At 41.3% G+C, this 11,849-nt stretch overlaps 1 protein-coding gene across 1 annotated transcript; it reads right to left on the bottom strand.

The window, feature by feature from the left end:
* Window positions 1–4,317: 4,317 nt before the first annotated feature.
* rpusd2 (RNA pseudouridine synthase domain containing 2) lies at window positions 4,318–11,309 on the bottom strand. The gene is made up of 3 exons (XM_063007129.1): window positions 10,705–11,309; window positions 6,328–6,624; window positions 4,318–5,512 (listed from the first exon to the last, which is right to left on the bottom strand). The coding sequence occupies exons 1-3, from the start codon at window positions 11,137–11,139 to the stop codon at window positions 4,712–4,714; spliced, it is 1,533 nt and encodes a 510-aa protein (XP_062863199.1). The 5' UTR covers window positions 11,140–11,309; the 3' UTR covers window positions 4,318–4,711.
* Between the last annotated feature and the right edge of the window lie 540 nt (window positions 11,310–11,849).

The raw sequence follows: 11,849 nt of genomic DNA on the forward strand, positions 1-11,849 counted from the left end.
ATCTGCAGACTGGATGGAGTGTTTATACTGCCCCCTGGGGTCAGCTTCCTAATCACAACAAAATTAAAAATCATCTCTTGTAAATCTCACCAGTAATTTGATGTACCAGTCTTTGATGTCGGCATGCACTAAATATCTTTGTGAAGCCTCGTGTGTGACCAGCACAGACAGCAACTGCTTTAGCCATTAATCAGTTGTGGTCACATGAGCTAAACGCGACAGCCCTTTTAACAGGGCGCTATGCTAGAAAGCAGCTTGCCTCTTTATCTCATGTATGTGAACCTTATGTACAACTGTTTAGCTAATAAATTAATTTATATATACACGGATCAGCCATAACATTAAAACCACCTCCTTGATTCTACACACATTGTCCATTTGTTCAGCTCCACTTACCATATAGAAGCACTTTGTAGTTCATTTCATTTCATTTTCAGCATTTAGCAGACGCTTTTATCCAAAGCGACTTACACAATGAGCAATTGAGGGTTAAGGGCCTTGCTCAGGGACCCAACAGTGGCAACTTGGTGGTGATGGGGCTTGAACCGGCAACCTTCTGTTTACTAGTCCAGTACCTTAACCACTGAGCTATCACTGGCCCCTTCTACAATTACTGACTAGTCCATCTGTTCTCTGCATGCTATGTTAGCCCCCTTTCATGCTGTTCTTCAATGGTCAGGACTCTCCCAGGACAACCACAGAGTAGGTATTATTTAGGTGGTGGATCATTCTCAGCACTGCAGTGACACTGACATGGTGGTGGTGTGTCAGTGTGTGTTGTGCTGGTATGATTGGATAAGACACAGCAATGCTGATGGAGTTATTAAACATTTCACTGTCACTGCTGGACTGAAAATAGTCGACCAATTAAAAATAACTAGCCAGCAGCGCCCGTGAGCAGCGTCCTGTGACCACTAATGAAGGTCTAGAAGTCCAACTCAAACAGCAGCAATAGATGACCAATCATCTCTGTGATCATCTCTGATCATCACAGCGCTGCTGTGTCTGATCCACTCATACCAGCACAACACACACTAACACACCTCCACTATGTCATTGTCACTGCAGTGCTGAGAATGATTCACCACCTACATAATACCTGCTCTGTAGTGGTCCTGTGGGGGACCTGACCATTGAAGAACAGGGTGAAAGGGGGCTAACAAAGCATGCAGAGAAACGGACAGACTACGGTCAGTAATTGTAATATGGTAAGTGGAGCTGATAAAATGGACAGTGAGTAGAAACAAGGAGGTGGTTTTAATGTTATGCTTCATCGGTATATATAGTCATTTTATATTGAAAACATTACTGAGCATTTAAATAAAAGTACAGCACACCATAAAGTTTATGCATTTAAAACAAAGCATACGCTATAAGTCAGCAGACTAACGTATGAAGACTTTCCGCTATATAAATGTGATTGTTAACATTAATGTGTTAGTGTGTGTAACCATGTACAACAGCCACATGTTTGGTGCTTTTTTGGATGTGGGCGTGTATTCAAATATGGTGCACATGTTTAAGAAGAGGAATATGGGTATTAGTCGGTTATTTATAGGCGAGTGGAAAATTATGCCAAAATTTTGCTGCAACATTGGATGAAAAAAACAAGTTGTAGACAATGAGTATTGTGTAAAATTTATTACTGAATTTATATGTTAAATAATTTAATAGAATAAACTTTTTTCTTAAGAGAGAAATGAAGCATTTTGTTAATCACGGCACACTTACCTCCTGCTGTCAAATCTAAATTTAAAAATAAATCACTATATAATATATGTGTCACTCAACTACTATTTTGCATGGAAACACATTCTAGGTGGTTAAAATTATGATAAATAATTTGTGGCCACTCAGGTGGTGCAGCGGTAAAATACACTAGCACACCAGAGCTTGGATTTCAAATACATCGTATCGAATCTCAGCTCTGCCATCTGGCTGAACTTGGCGGCTATATGATCAACGTTTGGCTGTTGTTCATACAGGGTAGGGAGCCGGATAGGGACCGCATAACTGATGCAATTACGACCTCTGCTGGCTGATTGATGGCATCTGCACAGAGTAGAGGAATAATGCTGATCAGGGTGTGGCTCTCTGTGCACAAAGCTGATTCCATAGGAACTCGCCTCGTGCAGGTGAAAAAATGCATACGGCTACTGCTCACGTGTGACAGTCTCGCTCTCCTCAATCAGGGGCAAGGGTCAGCATAAGTAGAGAGAGAGCATAATGCAATTGGACATGCTAAAAATAATGAGAACAAGGGGGAAAAAATGCATTAAAAAAATATTTTATTATGGATTTCCGGGTGGCTTCTGAGGTGCCCCCAATAAAGAAAACTGTATGGAAAATTAAAAAAGAAAAAAAAATCAAAAGCCATATAATAACAATAATAATTTAATGAAAACACTTTAAAATGTTTCTTTGCCTTGGCTGTACCAGTAGTAGCTTTGATTACCAGTGAATAAAAGTACTTATTTACTAAAGAATAGAATGTTGAACACCCATTTGAGCTCAGTGTTTTATTGTATGTGAATAACTTTAATGTCTGCAGTGCAACACCGTCGTACCTTTTATTGTAAGTGCCAAATGAAAAAAGTTTGAATTATTTGTGCTGTGCTGTGTTTGAGAAACATGCTATTCTTACACTGCTTTGTGTTTATATTGATGTCTGATTTCACATATTAAGAATGAGCTATGATGGTAATGTAATGAACACAATAAAGAAATATATTTTAATGAGAATTTGGCCTTGAGTGGATCACACCAATATGATTACACATAATTTTACTGTCTTTATTAAAAACATAAACTAGTTGGGGCACTTGGGTGGTGCAGTGGTTAATTACACTAGCCTACTACCACTGGGATACAAGGTTCGAATCCTCAGCAGTTTTATAGGCTGGCCGGGTGTGTACATACAGACATATACATTTCTGTGTCTGAGTGGGGGGTGGTGGTTCTGAGGCTCCAAGGTGAATTAGCAACCTGTCCAGGGGTTGTGACTGCACGGCACCCAGCACCAATGCACTGCAGGTCTTTGGGCATTCCCCCGGTCAGACATAGTCAATCACGACTATGTAGACACCCAGACGGGCGATAGCACTGCTGAGATTAGAACCCTGGATGTCGGTGGTGGTAGGCTAGCATAATAGACAGCTGCACCACCTGACTGCCCAACTCAAACATTTGTGTACAGTAAAACCAAACATGCATGTACACAACACGTGCCTGTACAGCAAAGTTACATTAAAATACAAGTCACAAATTGTGTGTACTGTACATGGACTTAGCCTTTTACCTTAGTCATTGCAGGCATCGTCTTTAGGTTCCTACTAGCTGTGTTCTATTCACAGTGTGTAGTGTTGGTGTGATATAATCTGAAGGCTGTCTGTGCAGTAAATCCTAGAATGGTATAAAATCCTTTCTACCAGATGAGCAACTCTGATCAGCTGCCATTACACTGATCAGCCATAACATTAAAACCACCTCCTTGTTTCTACACTCACTGTCCATTTTATCAGCTCCACTTACCATATAGGAGCACTTTGTAGTTCTACAATTACTGACTGTAGTTTATCTACATACTTTTTAGCCTGCTTTCACTCTGTTCTTTAATGGTCAGAAATCCCCACAGGACCACCACAGAGCAGGTATTATTTAGGTGGTGGACCAGTCTCAGCACTGCAGTAACAATGACATGGTGGTGGTGGTGTGTTAGTGTGTGTTGTGCTGGTATGGGTGGATCAGACACAGCAACGCTGCTGGAGTTTTTAAATAGTGTCCACTCACTAGACTCTTTTAGACACTCCTACAAAGTTGGTTCACCTTGTAGATGTAAAGTCAGAGACGATCGCTCATCTATTGCTGCTGTTTGAGTTGGTCATCTTTTAGACCTTCATCAGTGGTCACAGGACGCTGCCCACAGGGCACTGTTTGCTGGATATTTTTGGTTGGTGGACTATTCTCAGTCCAGCAGTGACAGTGAGGTGTTTAAAAACTCCATCAGCGCTGCTGTGTCTGATCCACTCATACCAGCACAACACACACTAACACACCACCACCATGTCATTGTCACTGCAGTGCTGAGAATGATCCATCACCTAAATAATATCTGCTCTGTAGTGGTCCTGGGAGAGTCCTGACAACAAAGCATGTAGTGAAACAGATGAACTACAGTCAGTAATTGTAGAACTACAAAGTGCTTCTTTAATGTTATGGCTGATCGGTGTAGCTGCTAGTAGAGGTTTTACAAGGCATTAAATAAAACCGGGAATATTGATGATTACTCAGTACATTCAACAAAACGATGATGTCAAATTGTTATTAGTTTAGATTTAATGTTTGCTAGTTGGATGCACAAATCAATACAGAAATGTAAATAATTTCAAAAGATGTGCAGTCAGGGCTCGAGTGGTGCAGCGGTCTAACATGCAGACTGTTTAAAATCTCAGGACAGAGGTTTTGCAACTGTTTTAATCTACATTTGTCTAAGAAATTTATTAATCTGCAGTTCCATAACTTGTATTATTCTGGTTCTGAAATGCTGCCAGAAGGAAAATTAAATATTTATCCTAAATTACAGTTTATATTACCACCTGAATTTGTACTTTAAAAACAATCATGTCCTTAAATAATCATATTTAAAAAGAATTCAGCATGCTTCTTCATTTATAATATTCCTAAAAAAAATAAACCTAATGTAAGAAGGATTTTAATCCTGCACCCAGTCTTCTTTAGCCCAGTCAGGTATTTGTGTGGAATACTCGAAATCCGGGCCCTTGTAGCGGAGTGCGTGCAGATACATGACCAGGTCCTTTTCTGTAGGGTCAGGTCGTACCTTTTTACACTCTGCACATAACGGATCGCGCACAACCCTGGTCTCGGGGTTTGCAGTTCTGTTCACTGGGGGAGATTCCCCTTCCTCTGTGTGTACATTGTGTGTTTGTGCATCCTTGTCATTTGAAGATGTGTCAGTAGTTGGGTTGGGATCTTCAGTCTGTAATGACACTGAGAGTCTACAGGAATTCTCTTTCTGTGCACCGCTTACAGATTCATTTTTACTCAGGACAGCTTCACTTGGTCCCACGTTTGACTCATCCCGGCTTCCTGCTAAGACTTCATCAGAAATATCCAGCAGGTGCAAGCTCTCCTTGGAACGGTGCTCATCAATAAGAGCATCCAGCAATTGCTGATCATTTTTACCCACCAGGCCTCCCTTGCCCCTGTCGGGGCCCCATGCATATGAGCCATAAATAGGGTCGTTGAGGATAGGGAAGCCCAGGAACTGGAGATGAACCCGAATTTGGTGTGTGCGCCCTGTCAGTGGGAGGCAGCGGACCACACTGGAGCGCCCATTATAGCTGAGCTTCTGGAAAACTGTGCGGCACTCTTTGCCTTTAGGGTCCACCCTGCATACACCCACCTTAAAAGAGACTACCAGGATGGGTTCCTCACACACAATCTCACCGTCTGGAAACTCCCCATCCACACGACAAACATACTCCTTCTCCAGCTGCACAAAACAAAAACGTTCATTAACACAAATAGATCTGAACCAATTTAGCTACATAGAACTGACCTAATAAAACAACAATCCTCATGTACATGACTGCCAAAAGTATATGGACAAAACTTAGACATTTTGTTTATGTTTTACCACTGTTATTCTGGTCAGAATTTTTTTTCCAGAACCAATGGGTGTAATGCAGTTACACACCACAGACAGGACACCAATCCATCGCATGGCCACAGCCAGCTCTCTCCCCAAGACATAGCCAATCATGTCTGTATGCAGATGCACAACCAATTGATAGCACCAGTGGGGATTCTAGCAGCGATCCCAGCAGTACTGGGCTAAAGCAGTTCACCACTGTGCCATCTGAGCACCCTCATTTCCCATGTACTGAGTTCAAATTTAATTATTAACTAAAAAAAAAAAGAGTTTGGGGTAGGCCCTTTCCTGTTCCAGCATGACTGTGTCCTTTTGTTTGACTGGAACATCAAATGCAAGCAAGGCCCTTTCAAATAAGGTCAGTGCCTGACCTTACAAATAGCAAAAATTCCCAGACACACTCCAAAATTTTATGAAAAGCATGGTTTTGGAACAGGATGTCCAACAAGCTAATGGACACACGGATAGTTTACAGTACGGTAATGTAAAAGTCGTGCAGTGTGCTCATGGTTTCAGGAACCCCAAGGATCCATGAAATAAGTGATAACACACCTGGCTCCCAATCATTGTGGCTCTATTATATCAGTACATATGATGTTCACTAATTTAGGAAATATGTCAAAAGCTAAAGTCAGAAAAGACTGTGCCTGCCTCACCTGCCGTTCTCGAACCATTTGATCCAGTTTTTTGGACACTTCCAGAGTGCGTGCAAACAAAAGAACTCCTGAGGTGAGGCGGTCGAGGCGATGCACCGTGTGAAGGCCACACAGACCCTTTTCTTTTCCCAGAATGAAGATGATCGTGTTGTGTCGGTAACGGCCACATGGATGCACTGGCAGTGAAGCAGGTTTATCTACCACCACCACTTCACCGTCGTCCACCAAGATCTGCAGTTGCTGTGAGCTCACAGGAGGCTCATGACGATGCACAGTGTTCCTCATAAAGTCATTGTTCTAGAAATATAAACAAAACATCTCACCATACGCATTTATTGTAATATGTAAATACGTAGCTGTTTATTTATTAGGATTTTAGCGTCATGTTTTACACAATTTGGTTACATTCATGACAGAACAGGTAGTTACTCGTTACACAAGATTAATCGGTTCACAAGTTTAATGCCAAACACAGTCACAGACAATTCGGTATCTTTAATTCACCTCACTTGCACGTCTTTGGACTGTGGGAGGAAACTGGAGCTCCCGGAGGTAACCCACACTTAGACACGGGAAATAACATGCAAACTCCACACAGAATAGACCTGAACTGCCCCACCTGGGGATCGAACCCAAACCTTGTTGCTGTGAGGCGACAGTGCTACCCACTGAGCCACTATGCCGCACCTTTAACTGTTTATTAGGTACACATGTACTATACTAAAATTCAGTGACTATTTTATCAGGTAGCATGTAAGTGCACTTTTTAGGTATACAATTACTGACACTTCCCACACTTACAATGATAAATGTCTAAAACAACATAACCGACTACATCCACCACATAAAAGACATCTACTAGCTGATTAATTCGCAAATACAAAGCTTGCAATGACATTTATGGCAATTAGCAGACATTTAAATGCAAAGCCACTTACAAATATGACTGTAACCAATTGAGGGTTAAGAACCTTGCTTAACCCTTTAATGGTCTGCTGTAATAAGCTGTATTTAAACAATCTTGTTTGGGCCGTATCTACTTCTTGGTTGACGTTTAAAACTCAAATATTGGTAGGTGGTTTTACAAAAACAGCCTTTCTGTTCATCCAAACTGTTTGGTAGAGGTTCCTTCAAAACTACTGTGTGCACTAGTCAAAAATATTAATTGTATGTTGTTGGTATAGTCCCAAGAAACTAAGTATGATTTTTTTTTTAAACATTACTTTCTTAGTGAGACCATTAAAGGGTTAAGGGCCAAACAGCTGCAACTTGGCAGTGATGGGGCTTAAACTGACGATCTTCCGATTACTAGTGCAGTACCTTAAACCTTAGGCTAGCACTGCCCTGACACGACATGAAAAAAACTCTTGAGAACGCTGGCAGATATGCTTTTATTTTGCATTTAAATGTATATTGAATTTAAATCTTATTACAAATCATATCAATTTGACACGTTATTAGTGAAGGGTTGAATCTTTGAGAAATGTACATGAATTTCAGAATTTTTCAGAACACCAGTATTTGTATGGTCATAGTTATAATTGGTGAACAGTGGCTGCAAATAAAGCTGTCTGAACGCTTGTTATGGGGCATGCCAAGAACCGACGACCAGTAGTTGGGCAGCCCGGACTCATTGATGAGGCTGTGGTGTCCGGTACAGACTAACAGAAGTGCTACTGTGGCTCAAATGACAGATAATTTCAACATCAATTATAAAATGAATGTGACACAACACTGTGCATTAAATCCTTCTGTGTGTGGGCCAGTCATTTCCTGTTCCAGCATGACAAACAGGATTTGTTTGTTTATTAGGATTTTAACATCATGTTTTACACTTTGGTTACATTCATGACAGGAACGGTAGTTACTCATTACATAAGATTCATCAGTTCACAAGGTTATATCGAACATGATCATGGACAATTTAGTATCTCCAATTCACCTCACTTGCATGTCTTTGGACTGTGGGAGGAAACCGGAGCACCCGGAGTAAACCCACACGAACACGGGGATTGAACCCAGGACCTTCTTGCTGTGAGGCAACAGTGCTACCCACTTAGCCACTGTGCCGCCCTGACAAACAGGACAGAGCAAGGTCTATAATGCTTATAAAGGCTTGAGACTTTTTGCTCAAAGCTGTCTGAACATGTGTTTTAATTAAATAGAATTAGAATAGAATGCCTTTATTTGTCATATATAAATATACATGTGTACAGTACAACAAAATTTTCTTTACATATCCCAGCTTGTTTGGAAGCTGGGTTTAGAGCGCAGGGTCAGTCATTGTACGGCGCCCCTGGAGCAGAGAGGGTTAAGGGTCTTGCTCGAGGACCCAACAATGGCTAACATGGCAGAGCTAGGATTCAAACCATTTAACTTTTCAGTTGATAGTCCAAAGCTCTACCTACTAGGCTACCATTGTCCCTAAAACCAGTCAGTTCCTCCTAAGTGCTGACCATTACACCATGGAATTGACATGATTAGTTTCACCCATGTGCTGGTTTGCTTTTCAGTAGTGGCAAACACTAAGCAAATCTGAACTGTATGTACTCTTCTAAGCTTAAACTGGGATTGAGATTTGGGATTCCAACTCTCAACCTTTCAGTTGATAGTATAAAGCTCTACCCACTAGGCTACCATTGTCCCTAAAACCAGTCAGTTCCTCCTAAGTGCTGACCATTACACCATGGAATTGACATGATTAGTTTCACCCATGTGCTGGTTTGCTTTTCAGTAGTGGCAAACACTAAGCAAATCTGAACTGTATGTACTCTTCTAAGCTTAAACTGGGATTGAGATTTGGGATTCCAACTCTCAACCTTTCAGTTGATAGTATAAAGCTCTACCCACTAGGCTACCATTGTCCCTAAAACCAGTCAGTTCCTCCTAAGTGCTGACCATTACACCATGGAATTGACATGATTAGTTTCACCCATGTGCTGGTTTGCTTTTCAGTAGTGGCAAACACTAAGCAAATCTGAACTGTATGTACTCTTCTAAGCTTAAACTGGGATTGAGATTTGGGATTCCAACTCTCAACCTTTCAGTTGATAGTATAAAGCTCTACCCACTAGGCTACCATTGTCCCTAAAACCAGTCAGTTCCTCCTAAGTGCTGACCATTACACCATGGAATTGACATGATTAGTTTCACCCATGTGCTGGTTTGCTTTTCAGTAGTGGCAAACACTAAGCAAATCTGAACTGTATGTACTCTTCTAAGCTTAAACTGGGATTGATAGTTGGGATTCCAACTCTCAACCTTTCAGTTGATAGTATAAAGCTCTACCCACTAGGCTACCATTGTCCCTAAAACCAGTCAGTTCCTCCTAAGTGCTGACCATTACACCATGGAACTGACATGATTAGTTTCACCCCATGTGCTGGTTTGCTTTTCAGTAGTGGCAAACACTAAGCAAATCTGAACTGTATGTACTCTTCTAAGATTAAGCTTTTTACTCATTGCACATAAAAACACTAAACTATCAAACTTTACATCCTAAGAAATAATGTGCAATTTATAGGGATTGTGCAATAACCTTCTTCTTCTTTTTTTTCTGTAAAGTTCTTAAAACCACACGTTTAAAATTTCGTTGTGCACTGTGCAATGACAATAAAGGCATTCTATTCTATTCTATATGTAAATTGTAATGGAAAAACATTGTATTAAATTAAAAAAAGACAAACAGAAGCATGTTTACTGGTGGCTCTCACTACACATGCCCCTGTGAAATTGGGGTCAACTTTTAAGTGGATGCAGAACTTCTCTGATCCGAGTTGTGCGACTGGCAGTGAGTGCTATGTCGAAAAGCCAATGAGAACGCAGGATACAGTGTGAGGGGAAACGCAGGAGAGGAGTGTAAACAGGTGGGACAGGGGCGTAATATAGTTTATATCAGAAAACACTGGCACACACACGTTTTACAGTATTTCTGACCTGATCATTCTCTACAAAACATCATTGCAAAAATATTTATTAACCTCCAACTTAAAGAACAATCCCTGCTGCTCGTGTTGCCAAATCCACTCAGATTCATTTATTTTTTCTCTTTGATTTTACGCTACACATCGTAAACAACACTTTGATCGCTCGCTACTTGTTGACGTGCATTTTTGGACGTGGTATCATTAAACCCCTCGTCACTTCTCACGTGTGTTTTTGTAAAAAAAAAAACCTAGTTTGGGAGACCAGAAAAGCTCACCTGTGATTCCAGTTGATGATAAATCGTGTAGTGTGAAACCCCCTATCACCGATCAGTCGTGTAGTGTGAAATATACACCGACTGAAAGACTCCCGAGTGCAAAAGATTCAGTCGTGTAGTGAGAAATATACACCGACCCGACAAATCAGAAAGTCGTGGTGTGAACTTGGCATTACCTTCAGTGTTATATTTAAATCCTCCACAGGAATCTCGTTCAGGCGAATGCGTCCCTCTTTAACTGCCCTCCTGTAGTACTCTATAGGCTCGGCACGAAATTCACTACTGAAAACATCCAGCAGTGTTTTACCAATCCAGCGTCCTTTACAGTAGGTCTTAAAATCAAAATAATACGGGTGCACCTTCCTCAGCCCTCCTTCAAAATAATAAGAGGTTTCAGAGAAGTGCTCCTGATTAAAGCTCACTCCGGGGTTGCGTTTCTGTGGAGGAGGAACATATCTCTCTCCAGGTTTCAGCTGTTTATTTCCTTTTCGCTTCTTTCCAAACCGTTTATCTGTCTCTTCACATTTCCTCTTCCCACAGCTTTCCTTCACTTCATTCTCACATGTTAGCTTTGAGCTCGGTTCTGTTGGCTTGATATCTGTACTCTCCATGATGCTAAACTCGGTCCTGCTTACTGCTGTATGTAAACTTCTCCAGTAGCATTCTTTCACTTTACCTCTTAAATTAACCACGTGGAACGACTTATTGTTGCTTGAAACGTTTCGTTTTTCGACAAAATAAGGCAAATGTAGAAAATATTTAACTAGTTTGTGTTTACATCTCACCCACGCGGTTTGCACTAGCATTAGCACTGTTTGCATCAGCACGTCGCGCGCACATCCCCGCCGTCTTTTCAGTCGCTGCTTGGTGACGTCACAGTGCCCTTTAAAAATTACCGACACCCCCTGAAAACAGGGATCTGTTTTGACCTGATAAATGAGGCGTCTAACGCAGTGTTTCTCAACCTTTGTTCAGTCACGGCACCCTTTGAAAGTATGCAAAATGTCAAGTCACCCCAGTCTAAAATGTATTAAAAAACTTACACTCTGGATCCCTCGGACTGTTAACACACACGCACACACACCATAAGGTGTCATTTAGGGAGGGAGGGAGGGAGGGGTAAACGTGACTTACTTTTAATGGGAAACCTGAGCCTGGGATGATGCTCACAATCGCCCTATTCTGGCAGGGATGGATGAGAGGCAGACTCGGAGCTCCTGGTCCAGAGCCCCCAGTCGCTCTCTGTACTTGTTCTTGATGTAAGTTAGGCTTGAAAAACTCAGTTCGCGTCATGAACGAATCAGATTTAACATAATTAAAT

Source organism: Trichomycterus rosablanca, chromosome 13, assembly GCF_030014385.1.
Source record: "Trichomycterus rosablanca isolate fTriRos1 chromosome 13, fTriRos1.hap1, whole genome shotgun sequence".
NCBI lineage: Eukaryota > Metazoa > Chordata > Actinopteri > Siluriformes > Trichomycteridae > Trichomycterus > Trichomycterus rosablanca.

Bases quoted from the DNA above. Each gene is read 5' to 3' on its own strand.
- rpusd2 (XM_063007129.1), bottom strand. From the start codon at position 11,139: ATGGAGAGTACAGATATCAAGCCAACAGAACCGAGCTCAAAGCTAACA. The intron at 6,625-10,704 runs GTAATGCCAAGT...TTATATTTCTAG, and splicing joins ATTTAAATATAACACTGAAG to AACAATGACTTTATGAGGAA. The intron at 5,513-6,327 runs GTGAGGCAGGCA...TGTTTTGTGCAG, and splicing joins AAATGGTTCGAGAACGGCAG to CTGGAGAAGGAGTATGTTTG.